This window comes from Macaca thibetana, chromosome 6 (assembly GCF_024542745.1).
Source record: "Macaca thibetana thibetana isolate TM-01 chromosome 6, ASM2454274v1, whole genome shotgun sequence".
NCBI lineage: Eukaryota > Metazoa > Chordata > Mammalia > Primates > Cercopithecidae > Macaca > Macaca thibetana.
This window is the reverse complement of record NC_065583.1, coordinates 103,426,214-103,449,806: the sequence shown is the minus strand read 5'-3', so window position 1 is coordinate 103,449,806 and position 23,593 is coordinate 103,426,214. Positions and strand designations below refer to the sequence as shown.

General features: G+C 37.8%; 1 protein-coding gene across 4 annotated transcripts in view; it reads right to left on the bottom strand.

The window, feature by feature from the left end:
• Positions 1-23,593, bottom strand: part of AP3B1 (adaptor related protein complex 3 subunit beta 1) — a 294,984-nt gene that overhangs the window by 64,174 nt on the left and 207,217 nt on the right. Inside the window, exon 23 of one of the 4 annotated variants that reach the window (XM_050795646.1) lies at positions 9,153-23,182. The exons of 2 other annotated variants lie outside the window; for them this stretch is intronic. In XM_050795646.1, coding sequence (XP_050651603.1) covers positions 23,120-23,182 — 63 coding nt within the window. In that variant the 3' untranslated portion in view covers positions 9,153-23,119. Of the gene's footprint in view, positions 1-9,152; positions 23,214-23,593 lie in introns of those variants that run through there. One more of the 4 variants, XM_050795647.1, reaches the window with a different exon arrangement.

Here is a 23,593-nt window from a genome sequence, read left to right as displayed (position 1 = left end):
TTTGGCAGAGGAATGGGGGCAGCTGCCATCATTGTGGCTGCCTGCTGCCTAAGACCACCGAGTTCCCAGGCAAGGGGCAGCAGCCATCACTACAGCTCCAGGCTGCCGTTTTCCCCTGCCAGTGCCAGGGAGACTGGGTGGTTTCGACCCAGGAGGAATTTTCCACAGCGCAGCGCAGTGGCTGTGGCAGATCATGGCCAGACTGCCTCTTTAAACTGAACATGGACCCATTCCTTCTCACTGAGCGAGGCCTCCCTGCAGGAATTTCAGCAACTCCAACCAGGGGTTTACGGATAGAACTCTGATCTCCCTGGAACAAAAACACTTTGGGGAGGGGCAGCCCTGGTCTCTGTGGATCAGTGGACTTGGTCCTTCCTCCTGCTAGCTCTGAGGAATCCTGGCAGTCTGGATGAGTGGGATTCCCCCCAGCACAGCTCAACCCCTGCACCAAGGGGTGGCCAGAGTGCTTCCTTAAGCAGGTCCCTGATCCCATGCTCCCTGACTGGGTGAGACCTCCCAACAGGGGTCGCTAGATGCCTTACACAGGAGCATTCCTGCTGGCATCAGGTTGGTGCCCTTTTGGGATGAAGCTCCCAGAGGAAGGAGAAGGCAGCCATCTTTGCTGTTCTGTAGCCTCCACTGGGGTCACCTCCAGGTGTAGGAGGGACCCAGGACAATAAGGTCTGGAGTGGGCCCCAGCAAACCGCAGCAGCTCTACAGAAGAGGGGCCCGACTGTTAAAAGAAAACAAACAGCAAGCAACAACAGCATCAACAAAAAAGTCCCCACAAAAACCCCATCCAAAGGCCAGCAGCCCCAAAGACTGGAGGTAAAGTCACAAAGATGAGAAAGAATCAATGGAAAAATGCTGAAAACTCAAAAAGCCAGAGTGCCTCTTCTCCTCCAAATTATTGCAACACCTCTCCAGCAAGGGTACAGAACTGGCTGAGGCTGAGATGGACAAACTGACAGAAGTAGGCTTTAGAAGGTGGGTAATAACAAACTTCGCTGAGCTAAAGGAGCATGTCCTAACCCAATGCAAAGAAGCTAAGAACCACGATAAAACACTACAGGAGCTGTTAACCAGAATAACCAGTTTACACAGGAATATAAATGACCTGAAGGAGCTGAAAAACACAACATGAGAACTTCACAATGCAACCCACAAGTATCAACAGTCAAACAGACCAAGTGGAGGAAAGAATTTCAGAGCTTGAAGGCTATCTTGCTGAAATAAGATAGGCAGACAAAATTAGAGAAAAATGAACGAAAAGGAGCACACAAAACCTCCAAGAATTATGGGATTATATAAAAAGACCTAACCTATGAATGATTGGAGTACCTAAAAGAGATGGGGGAGAATGGAACCAAGTTGGAAAACACACTTCAGGATATCATCCAGGAGAACTTCCCCAGCCTAGCAAGACAGGCCAACATGCAAATTCAGAAAATCCAGAGAACCCCAGTAAGATACTCCATGAGAAGATCGACCCCAAGACACATAATCATCAGATTCACCAAGGTTGAAATGCAAGAAAAAGTGGTAAGGGCAGCCAGACAGAAAGGCCAGATCACCTACAAAGGGAAGCCCATCAGAATGACAGCAGACCTCTCAGCAGAAACCCTACAAGCCAGAAGAGACTGGAGGCCAATATTCGACATTCTTAAAGAAAACAATTTCTAACCCAGAATTTCATATCTGGCCAAACTAAGCTTCATAAGCGAAGTAGAAATAAAATCCTCTTTAGACAAGCAAATGCTGAGGGAATTTGTCACCACCAGACCTGCCTTGCAAGAGCTCCTGAAGGAAGCACTAAATATGGAAAGGAAAAACTACCAGCCACTACAAAAACATACTGAAGTACACAGAACAATAACACTATGAAGCAACTACATTAACAAGTCTGCAGAATGACCAACTAGCATCATGATGACAGGATGAAATTTACACATAATAATATTAACCTTAAATGTAAATGGGCTAAATGCCCCAATTAAAAGACACATAATGGCAAGCTGGAATAAGGAGTCAAGACCCACTGGTGTGCCATAGTCAAGAGACTCATCTTGTGTGCAAAGACACACGCAGGCTCAAAATAAAGGGATGGAGGAAAATCTACCAAGCAAATGGAAAACAGAAAAAAGCAGGGGTTGAAACCCTACTTTCTGACAAAACAGACTTAAACCAACAAAGATCAAAAAAGACAAAGAAGGGCATTACATAATGGTAAAAGGCTCAATTCAACAAGAAGACCTAACTATCCTAAATATATATATATCCAATACAGGAGCACCCAGATTCATAAAATAAGTTCTTAGAGACCTACAAAGAGACTTAAGACTCCCACACAGTAATAGTGGGTGACTTAAACACCCCACTGTCAATATTAGACAGATCATTGAGACAGAAAATTTAAAAAGATATTTAGAACTTGAACTCAGCTCTGGATCAAGTGGACCTGACACCTACAGAACTCTCCACGCTAAACAATAGAATATACATTCTTCTTGGTGCCACATGGCACTTACTCTAAAATCAATCACATAATTGGAAGTAAAACACTCCTCAGCAAATACAAAATAAGTGAAATCATAACAATCTCTCAGACCATAGTGCAATCAAATTAGAACTCAAGGTTAAGAAATTCACTTGAAACCACACAACTACACGGAAACTGAAGAACCTGCTCCTGAATGACTCCTGGGTAAATAATGAAATTAAAGCGGAAACCAAGAAGTTATTTGAAACCAGTAAGAACAATGAGACAATGTAACAGAATCTCTGGGATGCAGCCAAAGCAGTGTTAAGAGGGAAATTTATAGCACTAAAATGACCACATGAAAAAGCTAGAAAGCTCTCAAATTGACATCCGAACATCACAACTAAAAGAACTAGAGAACCAAGAGCAAACAAACCCCAAACCTAGCAGAAGACAAGAAATAACCAAGATCAGAGCAGAACTGAAGGAGACAGACACATGAAAAACCCTTAAAAAAAATCAATGAATCCAGGAGCTGGTTTTTTGAAAAAAAAAAAAAAAATTTCATAAAACAGGTAGACTACTAGCTAGACTAATAAAAAAGAAAAGAGGCCAGATGCAGTGGCTCACACCTGTAATCCCAGCACTTTGGGAGGATGAGGCAGGCAGATTACCTGAGGTCAGGAGTTTGAGACTAGCCTGACCAACATGGAGAAACCCTGTCTCTATTAAAAATACAAAATTAGCTGGGCATGGCACATGCCTGTAATCCCAGCTACTCGGGAGGCTGAGGCAGGAGAATCTCTTGAACCTGGGAGGCAAAGGTTGCGGTGAACCGAGATTGCACCATTGCACTCCATCCTGGGCAATAAGAGCGAAACTCCATGAAGGAGAAGAAGGAGAAGGAGAAGGTGAGAATATCTTGAACCTGGGAGGCAAAGGTTGCGGTGAACCGAGATTGCACCATTGCACTCCAGCCTGGGCAACAAGAGCAAAACTCCATGAAGGAGAAGAAGGAGAAGGAGGAGGAGAAGAAGGTGAAGGAGAAGGAAAAGAAGAAGAATCAAATAGATATAATAAAAAATGATAAAGGGGATATTACCACTGACCCCACAGAAATACAAACAAGCATCAGAGAATACTATAAGCACCTCTATGTAAATAAACTGGAAAATCTAGAAGAAATGGGTAAATTCCTGGACACATACACCCTACCAAGACTGAACCAGGAAGAAGTTGAATCCCTGAATAGACCAAAACGTTCTGAAATTGAGGCAGTAAGAAATAGCCTACCAATCCAAAAAAGCCCAGGACCAGATGGTTTTATAGTTGAATTCTACCAGAAATACAAAGAGGAGCTGATACCCTTTCTTCTGAAACTATTCCAAACAATTGAAAAGGAGGGATTCCTCCCTAACTCATTTTAAGAAGCCAGCATCATCCTGATACCAAAACCTGTCAGAGATAACAACAAAAAAAGAAAACTTCAGGCCAATATACCTGATGAACATCAATGCAAAAATCCTCAATAAAATAATGGCAAACCAAATCCAGCAGCATGTCAGAAAGCTTACCCACCATGATTAAGTCAGCTTCATATCCAGCATGCAAAGCTTGTTCAACATATGCAAATCAATAAACATAATTCATCACATAAACAGAACTAAGGACAAAAACCACATGATTATCTCAACAGATGCAGAAAAGGCCTCCGACAAAATTTAATATTCATTCATGTTAAAAACTCTCAATAAACTAGGTATTGATGGAACATACCTCAAAATAATTAAGTCACTTATGGCAAACCCACTGCCAATTATCATACTGAATGGGCAAAAGCTGGAAGCATTCCCCTTGAAAACCAGACAAGGATGCTCTCTCTCTCTCACCACTCCTATTCAGCATAGTATTGGAAGCTCTCGCCAGGTCAGTCAGGCAAGAGAAAGAAATAAAGGGTACCAAAATAGGAAGAGAGGAAGTCAAACTGCCTCTGTTTGCAGATGACATGATCTTATATCTAGAAAACCCATCATCTCAGCTCAAAAGCTTCTTAAGCTGATAAGCAACTTTAGCAAAGTCTCAGTATACAAAATCAATGTGCAAGAATCACAAGCATTCCTATACACCAACAACAGAAAAGCAGAGAGCCAAATCATGAATGAACTCCCATTCACAATTGCTACAAAGAGAATAAAATACCTAAGAATATAGCTAACAAGGGAAGTGAAGGATCTCTTCAAGAAGAACTACAAATCACTGCTCAAGAAAATCAGAGAGGACACAAACAAATGGAAAAACATTCCATGCTCATAGATAGGAAGAATCAATATCATGAAAATGGCCATACTGCCCAAAGTAATTTATGGATTCAATGCTATTCCCATTAAACTACCATTGACATTCTTCATAAAATTAGAAAAAACTACTTTAAAATTCATATGGAACCAAAAAGAGCCTGTATAGCCAAGACAATTTTAAGCAAAAAGAACAAAGCTGGCAGTATCACTCTAGCTGACTTCATTCAAACTATACTACAAGGCTACAGTAACCCAAACAGCATGCTACTGGTACAAAAACAGACACATAGACCAATGGAATAAAATGGAGAACTCAGAAATAAGACCACACATCTACAACCATCTGATCTTTGACAAACCAGACAAAAACAAGCAATGGGGAAAGGAGTCCCTATTTAATAAAAGGTGCTGGGAGAAGTGGCTAGCCATATCCAGAAAATTAATACTGGATTCCTTTCCTTACACCTTATACAAAAATTAACTCAAGATGGAATAAAAACTTAAATGTGGTTGGGCGTGGTGCTCATGCCTGTAATCCCAGCACTTTGGGAGGTCGAGCCAGGTGGATCACCTGAGGTCAGGAGTTCAAGAACAGCCTGGCCAATGTAGTGAAACCCCGCCTCTAGTAAAAATACAAAAATTAGCCAGGTATGGTGGTGCACACCTGTAATCCCAGATACTTGGAAGGCTGAGGCAGAAGAATCACTTGAACTTAGGAGGTGGAGCTTGCAGTGAGCTGAGATCACGCTACTGCACTCCAGCCTGGGCAACAGAGTGAAACTCCATCTCAAGAAAAAAAAAAAAAAAAAAAACTAAAATGTAAAACCCAAAACTGTAAACACCCTAAAAGAAAATCTAGGCAATACCATTTAGGACACAGGCACAGGCAAAGATTTTATGATGAAAATGTCAAAAGCAACTACAACAAAACCAAAAATTGACAAATGGGATCTAATTAAACGAAAGAGCTTTTGCACAGCAAAAGAAACTATCATCAGAGTGAACAAGCAACCTACAGAGTGGGAGAAGATTTTTGCAATCTATCCATCTGAACAAGGTCTAATATCCAGAATTTAAAAGGAAATTAAACAAATTTACAAGAAAAAAGCAAACAATGCCATTAAAAAGTGGGCAAAGGACATGGACAGACACTTCTCAAAAGCAGACATTTATGTGGCCAACAAACATGAAAAAAAGCTCATCACTGATCATTAGGGAAATGCAAAGCAAAACCACAATGAAACACCATCTCATGCCAGGCGGAATGGCAATTATTAAAAAGTCAAGAAACAACAGATGCTGGCAAAGCTATGGAGAAACAGGAATGCTTTTACACTGTTGGTGGAAATGCAAATTAGTTCAACTATTGTGGAAGACAATGTGGTGAATCTTCAACGATCTAGAGGCAGAAATACCATTTGATCCACCAATCCCATTACTGGGTATATACCCAAAAGAATATAAATCATTCTGTTATAAAGATCCATGCACACATATGTTCATTGCAGCACTGTTCACAACAGCAAAGATACGGAATCAACCCAAATGCCCATCTATAATAGAAGGATAAAGAAAATGTGGTACATATACTCCAGGAAATACTACGCAGTCATAAAAAGGAACAAGATCATGTCCTTGACAGGGATATGGCTGGAGCTAGAAGCCATTATCCTCAGCAAACTAACACAGGAACAGAAAACCAAACACTGCATGTTCTCACTTGTAAGTGGGAGCTGAACAATGAGAACACATGGACACGGGGAAGGGAACAACATACACTGGGGTCTGTCGAGGGGCATGGAAGGAGGGAGAATATCAAGATAAATAGCTAATGCATACTGGCCTTAATACCTAGGTGATGGGTTGATACTGCAGCAAACCACCATGGCACATATTTACCTATGTAACAAACCTGCACATCTTGTACGTGTATCCTGGAACTTAAAATAAATAAAAATAAACATTAAAAAAAATAGATTAAACTGATAGCAGTGTTAATGGGTTCTATACTAATGACTCTGGAAAACAGGAAGGATTAATTCATTCAAAACACATTTGAGGAGCATCTATTATGTATTAAGCACTTGGAATATAAAAAGGTCCTGTCCTATCTTCCAGAAACTCAGGCTCCAATATCATTACATCTATATTTCTAATGTAAAAGACAAGGCAATCCTTCCCCTGTGCTGATGATGTTTACTGAAGCTATTTGAAGTCTCTCCACTTAATTTCTTCTTTTTTAATTTGAGATGGAGCCTCGCTGTGTTGCCCAGGCTGGAGTGCAGTGACATGATTTCGGCTCACTGTAAGCTCGACCTCCTGGGTTCACACCATTCTCCTACTTCAGCCTCCCGAGTAGCTGGGACTACAGGCACCCGCCACCATGCCCAGCTAACTTTTTGTATTTTTAGTAGAGATGGGGTTTCACTGTGTTAGCCAGGATGGTCTCGATCTCCTGACCTCGTGATCTGCCCACCTCAGCCTCCCAAACTGCTGGGATTACAGGCATGAGCTACCACGCCCAGCCTCTCCACTTAATTTCTTTAGATTTCTAGAAATTCAGAGTTGGAAGGGACTCTAGAAATAATCTCTTCCTGTTCCCTAATTTCATAGATGACAGCCTGAACAGAATTTAAATTTTGATGTACTAGTTTATATTTATAAGATATTGTGTTGGGTCACATATTCTATGAAGCATGAATGTCAAATCTTCAGTGAAAACATGTAAATGAATGAGTTTCTGAAATTATGCATTTAAAAACGCATTATGAAAAATTTTCAAACATATACAGGAGCAGAGACACTAATATAATGAACCACTGGGTACTGAGAACTAAATTTCAAAATTACCAACACTTAGCCCATCTTGTTTAATCTAATCTTTTACTCAACTTCTGAATTATTTAAAAGTAAATTCCATACATTATTTCATCAATAAATACTTCAGTTTGTATGTGTAACAGATGAAGATTTTGAAAGAAAACATACAATATTATCACATCTAAAAATGATATAAAACAAAAATGCCGCTAATTTCACCTAAAATACAGTATTCACATTTCCTTGGCTATTTCACGCATGTCGTTTTAGAGATGAATCAGAATTCAAGAAAGATGCACATATTTGTCTGGCATCGCTTTTAAATCTCTCTTAATCTAAGGTATATGACTTCTAAATTGGAATTTGCTGAAATTTTGTTTTGTTTTTTGGGGGGGAATATTTATTATTTGTATAAAAGTGTAAAGCAGATCTTCCATATTAACATTTGGAAGGGAAAGGTCATAAATTCAGTAACATAAAACAGCTGCAAGTTTATGGAACTAACCCTTACTGATAGGTTTATAAAAGCTATATATAATTACATTCCCTGAATGATTTGAGTAACAATGTATCTGATTTTTTTTTTTTTTTTTTTTGAGATGGAGTCTTACTCCATCGCCCAGGCTGGAGTGCAATGGCGCAATCTCCGCTCATTACAACCTCTGCCTCCCACGTTCAGGCAATTCTCCTGCCTCAGCCTCCTGAGCAGTGGGATTACAGGAGCGTGCCACCACGCCCGGCTAATTTTTATATTTTTAGTAGAGACAGGGTTTCACCATGTTGTTCAGGCTGCTCTTGAACTCCTGACCTCGTGATCCGCCCACCTCAGCCTCCCAAAGTGCTTGGATTACAGGCGTGAGCCACCATGCCCAGCCCAAGTCTGATATATTCTAAGATAAGTGGTTTTTAGTTTTCTTTGATATTAGGGTTATATACTGTACTTGTTTTTACTCCATACTCTCCTGCCTGTAGTAATAAATTCTTAGTGTTCATTGGACATGTATCCTACAGCTAAACTCATTTTCTCTTCCTTCAAAGAGAAATAAAGTTGTTGTAAATATCATAATAACATCTTCCATGTTTAGGTCAGGTTTCTCATGTTAAGAGATTTAATACTGTTAGAATAAGAATTATTAATTTCCATACCATGCCCTGCCCTGTGTTCAGAAAAAAATTTGGTACACTTTTTAAGGGGAACAGTGGTAACAAAAGTTAACTTGGCTGAACTGTAATTAAGTAATATTTGATATATGATTGACCAATGCATAATCTAAGATACTATAAAGCTTAAAAGCTATATTCTTCATTTCAGTACCACAATTCAACGGTAGCAACAAAATTTGAAATATAGCAATTCATAGTCACACAAAGTTCCATCAAATTTGTGTGAGTATGAACTGCTTTTTTAAATGCATAATTTCAGACTATGAACTGTTTTTTAAAAGACGGAATTTCAGAAACCCATTTATTTATACATTTTCACTGAAGATGACAAAACTGCCTGAAAAGATGAATCTTTTAAAAACAAACTACATTTTAAAAATAAGTTATATTTTAAAAATCATCTTATTTCCTACTGTGGTACATTTAATTATAATAAAAGCTAAAAATCATAATCGTAAGGAAAAGTGGATAGATGTTCAGTGAACTCTCAGCTCTGAAATGAGTGAACTCCCAGCCAGTGGAACTACTTACCACAAAGGAGGAGGAAGGGACAACGAAAGGCCCAAGGCTTTCTTTACCACAACCTCTTTAATCCTTCAATCTCTTGCAGATTTGTGTGCATGTTTCCTTTGTTTTTTTGGGTGACCTGGGTTTTTTGCCACAAATAATTGCTAGTTCATTAATAACTATAATTAGCATCTGATCCAGTGGATTTGTCACTGTGGGGAATTTTACTGTAATACTAACAACATTATGAGTACCACCTGCCAGTTAGGACAAACTGGCACATATTTGCTTAAGCCAATTAAAAAATATTTTGCAATAAAAAATTTCCAACTAAAAATTAATAACAACCTCTTTTTAAAAAGTAGCTCCTTTTAGTAATCTAGGAAAAGGGGAGATGAAAATGGTCTGTTATGAGTCCCTCAGAAGTAGCACAGAAATTGAAAGATCAAGCAGCAGGATGACATACCTTAAGGTTTAATTTAAGAATTAAAGCAACCTCATACCCAGAGGAGAACTGAATAAAGGAATAAGATGGGACGTGGCTAGGCAATGGAAGCACAAAATACTGTCACACTTTAATTTAAAAATGTTTTCAATTTAAGCAGACCCAGGCCAGTGATTTTTTCATTATTTTTACCACAGTTCCATGACTACTGACATTTTCATCAGAACAAATAAAGGATTTTTCCTAAATTCAAAATGACAAAATTATTTTTAATTTTGACTCACAATTTCTCCCTCTTCCAAACTCAAAGGAATTTGATCTTAGCTGGACTTGTCTCTTAGCCTGGGGCCTGAATATACCTTAACTTTATAAAGTATTAAAAAAAAAAATTTAAAGATAGTTCTTCGCCAGGTGTGGTGGCTCACACCTGTAATCCCAGCACTTTGGAAGGCTGAGACGGGCAGATCACCTAAGGTTGGGAGTTCGAGACCAGCCTGATCAACATGAAGAAACCCCATCTCTACTAAAAATACAAAATTAGCTGGGCGTGGTGGCTCATGCCTATAGTCCCAGTTACTCAGGAGGCTGAGGCAGGAGAATTGCTTGAACCTGGGAGGCGGAGGTTGCAGTGAGCTGAGATTGTGCCATTGAACAGCCTGGGCAACAAGAGCAAAACTCTGTTTCAAAAAACAATAAGATAGTTCTTCTCCTATATTAGAAAAACTTTATCATATATTATCATTTTTTGAATGAGATCACATATTCATGAAACGTCTGGCATATAACTTAGTAAATGTACATATTCAACAAAGACGTCCCTCAAAGCAATCTCTCCTTGCAGACCAATTTAAAAAAAGTCTAGCACTCTGCCAATATTAAGAGATTGGAAAACAAAACTAAAATACCCTAGTGGCAATTAAAAGAGAGTGAGGAGGAGAATTGGTAGCGGGGTGGTTGGGGAGGATATATCTAAGATAAGACTAGTCAAGAGAAACTGAAATCCTAAATACAATGCAACTAACTTCAATCCCAATAGTTGTTATTATATGCACAATTATCCTAATAATTCCAAATACTGTTTTAGATTTCAGATGGAGTGAATCAGATACTTCTTCATGAATTATGGTTTCTTTTTTTCTTATTATTGTTTTAAAACCAACAGAGTGACTTCCACACCAAAAAAAGGCCTGAGAAGAGTCTTCTCTGTTTCCCAATTGAGTTCCTACAACACAAACTGGGTCAGGGACTTATCCCTAACTCACGGAGAGTTGTAACTCCACTGGCTGCCAATTTTCGACAATGGCAAAAATCTGTAAGCCTACTTGCTAGCCAATTTTCCATATTCTTTTGATAAGGAATCTAATAAGACAAATGATAAAAACTGCAGAAGCTACATTTGCTTTGTGGCTTTTCTTTGTACCACTCTGGGTGCCCAAATTCAAGTGGATTACAAATGGGGTTGCTTCTTCCTATCCCTCAGCCTATAAATCCACGGGGAGCCGGAAGGCATGAGTACAGGGCTTCTTGGTCATGCTGCCAAACTTAATGTCATCTTTTTGCTGGTCATAGGAAATTCCGTGCTAGCTACCGACATTCCATGCTAGCTTCACCCTGGCATCGTCATCAAGTGACAAAGTGATGGTCCTTAATGCCAATTCAAGGAAAGCAAATGGCATAGAGTACAGACGATGAAAATCATCCTTCTACCTCTTGCTAAAGGAGAAAAGTAGTTCCAGTATCTAAATCTTAAGCTGTGTCAAATATTGAAAGTAACTCTTTTAGGTTTTAAGTTATAATGGTACAGAGGAAAAAAGGTGGAAATGTGGAGTTTAGCAAATGTCAAATAATAGTGTTCATGTTCATAACCAGAGAAATAATGATAAATAAAGACAACTTGTATCTACAGATACTTCCAAATAGGCAAAACTATGTTACAAAAAGCAAAGCGCTTGGTATATTGTAATTACGTACTTTGAGGCAATTTTTCTTTATTTTCCCAGTCAACTATAAACTTTCTCAGGGCAGGAAGCTTGCCCATCTTGTTTACCACTATATCCATGGCTTCATATTCTGGTCTGAATAAACACATGTGGGATGAATAAAACACTTAATTGGCATATGTGTAGTAAGGAATTTGACCTAACCTCAAGAGAGCTTAGGACTTTCTCTTAGCTCTTGAGAGGCCACCTCTAAACCCTTGGAATTTCCCCAGTGATAAAAGTGTCTTTGTTATTCATGGTGGGCCCTTTGGGACCACACCTGATAATTTATGCCACTGAGGTGACTCATGACAGGCCCTCAGATAGCTTATGCTAAGGAGATAACTCAGGATAAGGCTGGCCAAGCTAGAAAGACCATGTGATTAGAGGGTTGGGGCGCTGAGCCACTTAATATCAGACTGACCTCTAGAGACAGGGGAGGGCTGGAGACTGAGTTCAACTATGTAGCTAGAGTTCAAACACTCAAGGCTATATGATGAAGCCTCAATAAAAACCCTGGATGTCGAGGTTCAGTGAGCTTCCCTGGCTGGCAATACTCCATGCATATTACCAGATTTTCATGCCAGTAGGGTAACCTAAAAGTTTCACATTTGGAACCCTCCCAGAATCTGCCCTAGGTGTATCTTCCTTTGGCTGGTTCTAATTTGTATCATTTTGCTAAAACTGTAATCTTAAGCACAGTGCTTTTCTGAGTTCTGAGTTGTTCTAGAAAATTACTGAACTGGCAAGTGGTTTTGGGAAACCTGTAAAGTTACAGTTGGTGTCAGAAATCTTGGGCCAACTTAGTCTGGAGGACTGTGCCTTTAACCTTGAGTTTGGCTAACTCCAAGTGACATATAACAACAAATTAGGCCTTTTTGTTTGTTTGCTTCATGGATTGTTCTTGAAATTCCTTACTATTTCTCAGTGTACCACTTTTGCATTTTGAAATGATCACTTTTCTTAATGAGCCTTCCTGTGCCGTCCAAAATTAAATTCCACTTAGGGTTTGTGATCCATAGGATCAAATCTGTTATATTTATGGTAGCTAAGTCAGAGCTCCCTCACTAATTTGCCACAAATGGGTCAGAGGTGTGCTGTGATACTGCCCCACATGAATCCCCAAGGCCAACTGGGGCCTGTGGTAGCTGGAGCTCCTGGACTTGGCTGCCTTTAACCTCCTTCAGCATTCTGTGTACCCTAGAACGCACTATAGGTATTGCCACTTTTCTACATGTACTGGGACACAAAAAGATTGGAAAACAAGTTAAGGAATCATTACTACAATTTTCCCATGACAGTGTGTCACCAACATACTTCTCAATATCAGATCTGGTTACACATGCTACACTTAAGCCCTACATTGAACTACTGTTTCAGCAATACTCCAGTTCTTTCATACCCCAACCCTTCAGGTATACTAGTTTCTCTGCTAGGAATGTCATTCTTCTACTCCAGCCACCTAGGCAAATTCATTCTTCCAGATTCAGTTCCAAGGTTACATATGTATATCTTCTCTAAGAGATCTTTGTCACCCAGGAGCACTTGGTGGATTTGTCTCTAGTTCAGCACTTACTATATTAATGATTTGTCTGTTACCCTCAGTAACCTGTGAGTTTCCTGACAACATGCTCTATGACTCACCTCCCTTTTTCACTCCTTTTATTTGGCCTTTTTCTTTGTTGTCTCCTAAAGCATGATGTTCCCTAGGATTCCATCTTCATTTGTCTCTTCTCACCCACAAGGTTTCCCTTCTGTTCCCCTCCCTTAAACTATTACCCATAACCTGTGCATATGCTTGTATTCTAATTAGTTGGCCCTAATTTTTCACTAAAATCCAGAATGGATTTTACCTTCTTACTGGACGTCTCCAACTTGGTGTTCCAAAAGCACCTCAGAGTAACATGTTCCAAACAAAATTTCAATGTCATTGTCCTTTCCTCCTTCTTATTTTCTATCTTGGTTAACTGGGTACCACTATCCAGATAATCATTCCAGTGGAAATCTCAGTTATCCATCTAAACGTTACCAAATTATCCCTTTGTTCTCTTCCTATCCAATTAATCTTTCACACAACTTTATAAAACAAAGATCTGATCACTATCAATGACCTGCTCTAAAATCTTCAGAACTCCTTTCAAACTGTTTCACAATATGACTTTCAATCAGTAGCTACTTCTCTCTCCACCAAAACATACATTTTGTATACTAGCTATATCTAGCTATAGAATTTCTCAAAAGTATAATATGCATTTTATCTTTTCTCTTTCATCTGGCCATGCCCTGGGCTGAAATACGCATCTCCTCTTCTTCCCTGTTGGTAAACTCAATCATTCTCCAAGAACCAACACAAATATCGCTATCCAAGTCCATATTGATAGGCACTCATTGCAGAATTACTTGCTCTCTTCTCTGTACTCCTATAATGAAGTTTTCTAGTTTTTTTCATTCACTAAACTGTGAGCTCCTTTAGGAAGCGACCATGTTTTATTAACCTGTTACCTGTAATTCCTAGCATAGTGATTTAGTCATACTGTGTTCAATAAAGTTATCTTTTAAGTAAATGAAATTAAGCTATAATAAAGCCTTTCAGTCTGCATATATGTTAGAATGCAAATATCTAGAGCATCTCACTGATATCTATGAACAACACAAACATTAGGGAAACGTGTTGTTATCTGCCTTATGGATTTCAGATATGAAAGCTCTTAGGTGTTGCAAATTTTTATGGGCTATATTCATGAACACATTGCAAAATGCAAGCCATAAGTAATACAGCTAGTATTCCACCATCTGAAAGTTAGACCATCTGTGTCTGGGTTTGTCAAAGGCAAATCTTGCTTTAAACTCTTATTAGAATACTGTCAATTCTTCTATTTTTCAAAAAGGTACCATCCATAATCAACTACATGACTAACATAAGTTAAAATTCTTTTTGAAATAAAATCTAAAGGGTTGAAATATTTTATTTTTATTTTTATTTTTTGAGACGGAGTCTCACTCAGTCGCCCAGGCTGGAGTGCAGTGGCGCGATCTCGGCTCACTGCAAGCTCCGCCTCCCGGGTTCACGCCATTCTCCTGCCTCAGCCTCCCGAGTAGGTGGGACTACAGGCGCCCGCCACCACGCCCTGCTAGTTTTTTGTATTTTTTAGTAGAGATGGGGTTTCACCGTGTTAGCCGGGATGGTCTCGATCTCCTGACTTCGTGATCCGCCCGTCTCGGCTGCCCAAAAGTGCTGAGATTACAGGCGTGAGCCACCACGCCCGGCCGGGTTGAAATATTTCTATTTCACTACAATTTTCTTATATAATTCCTTGAAACAGGAATCTTAAGACATTTTCTTTTTTACAAAAGAATTTTACTGAAATAGAATCCTCATTAATTTGAACTCTAATTGAGAATTTAAGAAAACTAAGCATGGAATGAAGGATGGACCAAGTTTGCACCATCTAGGAAGGAAAAGACCTATCATGGAGCAAATATGATTTTACAGGACATATAAATGCGTTTCATTAATTAAATAATTTTAAGGAGTTTACCACATATGGTATACACATACAAAGATTGATTTAGCATATAATTATAAAGGAAAGCAAAAAGATACGGAAGAAAAGGAATGGAATTTGGAAGCACAAACCCCGGACTCAAGTATTGTGTACTATTGATAGTTTTATTTTAGTTATACTTTGGATTTTAGTTTATATTTAACGTAGCTCACATTTATAACCCATATATAAAATAATTCAAGCAAAGAAGTATAAAGAACAAATTAAAACAAAAACAAAAAGCCAACGTCCCTCCCCCTTCGAGCATCATGAGTAAAACTTTAAAAATCTGAATGACAATCCCAAGTATACCCCTCCCAGATTGCATTCCTCTTTGCTTCCAGCATTAGAGGTAACCAGAATTTGCATTTGGTGTTTGCCAGTTGCAAGTATAGTTTTATTTGTTTTATTGTTTATTTATATTTTTGAGACGTAGTCTTGCTCTGCCCCCAGGCTGGAGTACAGTGGTGCAATCTCGGCTCACTGCAAGCTCCACCTCCTGGGTTCACACCATTCTCCCGACTCAGCCTCCCAAGTAGCTGGGATTACAGGCACCCGCTACCACACCCGGCTAATTTTTTGTATTTTTAGTAGAGACAGGGCTTCACCGTGTCAGCCAAAATGGTCTCAATCTCCTGACCTTGTGATCTGCCGGCCTTAGCCTCCCAAAGTGCTGGGATTACAGGCGTGAGCCACCACACCCAGCCACAAGTATGGTTTTAAACATTTTCCACATATGTATGCATCAATCAAATAATTCTACATACTTTTATACTTTCTACAAATAGCTTCCTATTATATGTATTCTTTTGTAATGTTCCTATTTATTTATTTGACAGGTCTCACTCAGTCACCCAGGCTGAAGTGCAGTGGTGCCATCCTGGCTCTTGACAACCTCAGCCTCCTAGGCTCAAGTGATCCTCCCACCTCAACCTCCCGAGTAGCTGGAACCACAGGTGCGTGCCACCATGCCCTGCTAATTTTTGTATTTTTTGTAGAGATGGGGTTTTGCCATGTTGACCAGGCTGGTCTAGAAGTCCTGGGCTCAAGCAATCTGCCTGCCTCAGCCTCCCAAAGTGCTAGGATTACAGGTGTGAGCCACTGTGCCCAGCCTGTAACGTTTCTTACTATTGTTTCTGAGATTTGTCTAACCGGTATTTCCAGTTCATTAATTTTAACAATTGGCACAGTATTCCATTGTATTTGCATGCCACAATTTATGTATCCTAGTGATAGATGTAGTTTCCAATTTTCTTTCTTTTTTTTTTTTCTCTTACAATGTGTCAGTGAACATTCTTGCATGTTTTCACGTGTAGCCACATTGATTAGTGAGTCATGGAGAATACATTATTCAACTGGAGTGAATATTTCCAAATTACTCTCTGAAATACCCACTAGGTATGCCTCCATTTTTTTTTTCAAACACACTGTTAAAACTAATTTTCAGAGAAGCCTACTTTGACTTTAAAAAATTTTTAAATAAGCTTCCTGTTTTTTTACAAAACCCAACAACCCTCATATGCAACCATTCAATAATTGTAATAAGCATACATATTTTAGATTTGATTTAAGCTAGGTTAATATAATCAATGGTATGAAAATATGATTGGTGGAAAAACCTTTGATTGGTTGGTAACTGGATGAAGTGAAAACCAACTAAACAATGGTTTCGCCAAAGGTACTGTCTCTCTGTGATACACCTGTGAGCAGACCTGGTGAAATATTAGGCAAGTAAATTTTCAGTTGGAGTAAAGGATAGCTTGATCATTTCAAAATACAAATGGATGGCCCTAAGATCAGGATTTAGGGAAAAGCCATAGATGTTGATTCAGGGTACCCTTGAGTTATTATTGCTAGACTTGGGAGCCTTATTCAATAACCAGTTCCCTAGTCTTAAAGAAGAGAAGACAAAGAACAAGATGAGAGATGGCTTAACCCGCTGATAATCTGGCTTCGGTTCATGGCTGAGCTTATTTTTCATAGCATTACTTCATTATTTTATAGGACGTGAATTACTGTAACACTATCCTTGGTTGTATTAAAGAGGTATATAGGAAACAAAAGAAGTTTGTTATTAAGGAATGACATGTACCACTCACTGCTCCTTTTACATGATTTTAGGAATACAACTATTTGTAGTTTTTTCCTTAACTCGGTAAGACACTGAAGGTATTCAAGAAATTTAACTTTCTTTTCTAAGTTCTGAGGAAGAGAAAAATTATGAAATCAATCCCAAACATTTTAGAGCAAACTGATATTTACTTTTAGTATGAATTCTTTGCAATAAAAAAAAAAGCTATAATCCCATAACAAGCTTTCAGGATTGGCATGCAGTAACTTCTGCCTGATTTAGATATGTCCAGTACAAAAATGGTCAACTCTGCTGGGCAGACTAAGCAATAATCCTTTCTGTACAATAAGGGTTTTTCAGTCCCTGATTCTGCAGATCCTGGTGCTTCCTGAGGACCTTATGTTTTTGTTTCACTGAGTCACTTTTCCTGCATAGTTCTAGTATCCAATTTGAGGGCTGGAGGAAGGGAAAGAAATGGAATAGATGACATCAACCCTATGTTATTACTGAACATAAAGGCCTTGGAGCCTCTCTACCCTGTCAATCCCAATTTTGACTGAATCCTTCCTCCTATAGTCTATATCTAGGCCAAGATCCTCAAATCTGCATCTATTATCTGTTGCCAAATCACTATCCCACTTGTTCCAGGGCCATTGGACTAGATTTCAGGGTTTACAGCTACAGAATAGAATTCAAACATTTTCAGGATCATTATTTCATTTGATTTTCATTTAAAAAAAGGTGTTTAGGATAATTATTATCTCTATTTTGTAAATTAAAAATGGAAGTTTATACAAGTCAAAGAATTGCTCAAAGTCACAATGATAATAAACACAGCTCAGTCAAGGGTGAAAATCAGGTCTTTGGGCTCCAGATTCAATGCATTTCACAAATGTCACTCTGTCTTTCTAAATGAGTTCTTAGCATTTTAAGGTGGAACTCTAAAAGTGTATTTCCACATAAACCCTCTGATTTGTGATTACATGTTAAAGAATCATAGATAGTATACCTCCATTATGGTATTATGGCATTTGGGGATTGCCTTGGGAGCCTTTTTTTTTTTTTTTTTTTTTAAAAAAAAGACGGAGTTTCACTCTCATTGCCCAAGTTGGAGTGCAATGGTGCAATCTCGGCTCACTGAAACCTCCACCTCCGGGGTTTAAGCGATTCTCCTGTCTCAGCCTCCCAAGTAGCTGGGATTACAGGTACGTGCCACCACCCCAGGCAAATTTTTTGTATTTTTAGTAGAACATGTTAGCCAAGCTGGTCTCTAACTCCTGACCTCAGGTGACCTGCCCACCTTGGCCTCCCAAAGTGTTGGGATTACAGGTGTGAGCCACCACACCCAGCCACCTTGAGAACCTTGTAACCTAGGAAGGTCAGACTCTGATTTTTCCATAAAAACATAATCTTAAATAGTAAGTGAATAAATATAGTTTCTTACACAACTAGTTTGCGAAGAAACAAAAAAGGCAAAGGATGAGTCAAGGTTTCATGTTGATGTTTACCAGTTAAAGCAGAACATACACTAAAACAGGTAACTTTAACTGTTTTATTCACTTTAATATTTTTGTGACCCAAATATACAAAGTAATTTAAAGCACAACAGATCAAAGTTTCACTCAACGTTTCTAATACCAGAGGTGAACAAGTTATTCTTATTTCACATTTATTCTTACATACAAAATTGTCTTTTTCCCCTATTCTTTTTTCATCCCTGCAAGAAGCCTACATTTTAAGGGCTGATGTTTATGTGTTTGCAGGGCTTGATTTAAACTCATGACCTAATAACAATCCAGTAAAAAAAAATTTACCAAGTTAACCAGTTTGTTCACTGAAATACTATAGCAGGAACTAAAATGTTCTCTCGATGGAGCTATCTGTTGGCCAATGGCCAGTCTCTGGCAAGACTAAAACATGCTGTGTTTATAGATAATATCTATTATAGAGTTTAAAAAACTAAAGCCTTTCCTTATAATGATAATAATGTTTGTCAGGCATTATTTTTTAAAATCTCTATGTTCTGAATATATAATTCAAAGGATAGGAACAAATAGTGACTTTTTTAATTAGAAAAATATTTGGTGTGAAAAAGCAATTGCTCTTTGGGTTTCATTGTAAATATTTTGTTAATTGAAAAAATCTCATATACATAAGGAAAACAAATAACATTTACTAGAATAAATAAAAATTATAGATGGACTAGAAAGTCATCATATAAACTAAAAAATGTTTCACCTCTTTATTTTAACAAACTTACTCAAATTAACCCAGTGACATTATTTTCATTAATTCCAAATTCCATCTTAGGTTCATACACACATAGAATATCAGAGTTAAAAGGAAACACGGAAATCTGTCTTGCTATCATTTCATAGTTGAAAAAAAAACCAAATGATTTGCTCAATATCACCCAACTAATTAGTAGTGGTGATCTAGAAAGACAGATATCAGATGGGTCAATAAAAAAGAATCTGGCTGAGTGTAGTGGTTCACTTGAGCCCAGGAGTTTGAGACCAGCCTTGGCAACATGGCAAAACCCCAGCTCTACCAACAAAAATTTAAAAATTAGTCAACAAATTAGCCATATCTACCAACAAAAATATAAAAATCAGGGTATGGTGCCAGACAGCTGTAGTCCCAGCTACTCGGGAGGCTGAGGTAGAAGGATGGCTTGAATCCAGGAAGCAGAGATTGCAGTGAGCCAAGATCACACCACTATACTCCAACCTGAGCGACAGAGCCAGACCCAAAGAAAAGAAAAGAAAAAGAAAGAGAAAAGGAAGAGGAAAAGGAAAAGGAAAAGGAAAAGGACCCAAACAAATAAAAAGGAATCCTCATCATTCATATATGTGCTTTCCACTTCTATTTTAAAAGTATTGCTTTTCGGGTATTAGATGTGTTACATCTTGATTAAGAGAAAATGGAAGATATTTAAAAATATGTAAAAGAAAATTAAATATAAAACATCCATAATCTCATCATTCATAAAAGCTCTTAAAATTATGATGCAGTTTCTTCTACTCTTTCAATTTCCCTGTATTTGAAAACAGTACAATTGTACAATTTTACAAAATTGAGATAATATACATAACATTTGGTATCCCTTTTTCCACCTTACATTATACCATATTTTATCTTATTAAAATATGTAATAAAATCTTAATAATTGTACAAAATTCCTTAAATTGTTTTTGTATACTTTTTGTAACCATCACTACTATCACTAGACATTTAAGTTTAAACAACCATGCACATAAATCTTTGTAATTCTAATTATTTCCTTAGAAGAAGAATCTAGACATGAGATTACCTGGTCAAAAGGTATACATATTTTGATGGCTTTTTATACAGATAGCCCAACTGCCATCCAGAATGATGTAATAATTTATACTTTTACCAGTGGAGCAGTGTATAATGCCTGCTTCATTGCATACCTCAGCAACAACAGATGTTGGTTTTTGTGATTTTTGCTAATGTTACAAGCAAGATAGTTCTTTAAATCTACATTTATTCATTACTACCACTGAACCTTTTTCACATATTATCATCTATATTTCCTCCTCTATGAATGTGTTTATATCATTTGTCCACTTTTAAAAATGTTTTATTGAAGTACAATATACATAAAGTACACATATCTTAAGTGCAAAGCTCAATGATTTTTTTCATAAACTGAATACAACCATGTAACAGCTCCCATATCAAAAGACAGAACATTATCAGCACCCGAAAAGCTACTCTTGTTTTTCCTTATAAGCACTAATTCTCCTAGAAGTAAGCACTATTCTGATTTGTTATATCATAAATTAATTTTTCTGGTTTTTGTCCTTTTGTTCATTTTTATAGTAGTAATTTGTTTTAAAAAGTTATCATTTATTATAAATTATAAAACATTTAAACATTACAGAAAAGTACCAAAACAATCAACAAGTCATTCTGAAACCATTCCATCTAAAGCAACTGTTAACCATAGTGAACGTGACACTTCTGTACCCACTGACAGATATACAGAGAAACAGACAAATTATCCCTTAGAATGGGACTATAATCTTACTTTGAAGAAAAAGAAATGGAATTAAAACCAAAAAATAAAAAACCCTCCAAAACATCAGAGAAACGTTCTTTGAGTATATACAAATCATTAAGAGGTCTGCATTTCATTAAAAACAAAAACAAAAGTGGTTTCAATTTTGCATATTACTGAGTGTTTTCCTACATTGAAAAAATAATTACCATGCATCCTGTCATCGTTCCTCACTTTCTAGTTTTCGTTTCTTATTTTTATCATTTATACTCAATCATACGACCACAATTTTTACAGCTACTGATTCTATTACTTTGAATCACCCTTTCCTTGGTTTCAACAATCAGCAGTATCCCCACTCTTTTTTCTTTAAAGTAGAATCCATAGTAATTTTCATGTTTCAGCATATCTATGTACAGCCTTAATAGTAAGAAGAAAACACAGTTTTCTTGGGTCACACTTCATTTCCTTTATAAAGTTGCACTAATGATATACATGTAATGAAAATGATAACAGGAAATATTTAGTTATTAGTACGTATCAGTTACTGTTATAAACATTTCATGTTTGTTAATCATTTAATACCAACAACAATCCTATGAGGTAGGTAGCATGATCATTTTACAGATGAAAACAATAGAGGTACTGGAAGGGGAACTGACTTGCCCAAAGTCTCTAATTTGTAAAGTGCAGAACTCTGATTTGAACACAGGGAGTCTGAATCAAGAGCCTGTGCTTCTCACCGCTACATAATGCTTTGACGTTTGCAGCTAGGACACGACTGGAGGGAGGGACAGTAAAGGATGCCGCTAGCTTTAAGGAGTGAAGGCCAGGAATGCTAGATGTTCGTGGTAATGAACAGGGCAGATCCTGACGATACAGACTGTACCATGTCCCTCACAAAAGCTCTGTTTCCTACTATGAGAAAATGAAACTATTAACATTCAAATGTCTTGTTAAACATTTGTGAGGTGAAAACGTGCTTAAAATTACTTGATCCTAGAACATTTCACACAAAATACGAAGTTTTTCTTCTCTTTGGCAAGATTTTAACAGGTTCAGTTTTCCAGGAATGCAACTACTTTGGTGCAGAAAAACTGTTCAGTGTTTGGAAAACTATGTCACTGATGGCAATACCGCAACCCATAGCATTTGAGTTGCCGAACAACACACCTATATAAATCTGCACATATAGTTCTCACATTCATGAGTTCTATATATGAGTGCCAGCATCATTTAACTACTTCTAGTGTAGTCATGGTCAAACAGTTACATATCATTGAAAATACTAGTTTATTATATGTTACTTTTATTTTTTCTATTCAACTAGGACAACATGTTGACTTTAAAATTATAGATGTACTCTATCATCTATGAACTTCATTTCAGGATCCAAAAAAGCTCCTAGATTTATTGAGATCTCACAGCATTATATGGGAGTTGTAATTCTTGAGGGGTTTCCTTATTTTCCCCTGATGTCTTCCGTCCACTTCTTTCCAAATTCAGACACATAATGAAGAAGATTAAACTCTGGCTGATTCTTCTTCTTTTCTCAGTACTGTTTTGAGGGCTGGATGTGCTACTAGGAGCCATGCCATTCTGCAGCAGAATATTCAGTTTATCTCTACAGGTTCCATTTTTCAGAGTTCTAGCATTTTCTTTGTTTAAAGTTCTATTCCTGTCCTTATTTTATTGTTGCTGGTGAACTTCTGGTTGTCATTCTTTTTAGCACTACTTGTTTGATCATTTTGTTAGCTTTTGGGGAGTGAGTGTTGTGGTCCTGCTTCACTCAGCCGTGTCAACTGGCAGTCGTTTTTTGCCCAACTTTAGATGGAGTGGTTTTCTTTCCTTTGAAGAGACCATCTCAATAAACATTTTCCTTAGTATAAAAGGGTGAGTCTGTCAATTACTTTGTGATGAATGAAAATTTACTACAAGCTTTTCTAATCTCAACTGCTTTCTTCTTATAGTTAATAAAGTAGAAGAGTCTACACTCAGGTCCATTATCACATATATCACTTTGGAGAATATTCGTTAATATTTACTGAGTAATGACAATGTGTCAGTCACTGTTTTAAGAGCTTTGCATATATTATTTCATTAATCTCATAACAATCCTATGAGGTGGACAGTATTCTCATAGGAAAAGGAGGTTTAAGAGTACCAATTTGCCCACAGTCACATAGCTATTAAGTGGCAAAGCAGGGGTTTGCACCCTGGACATCTGATATCAGAGCCCAAGTTATTATTTATTCACTA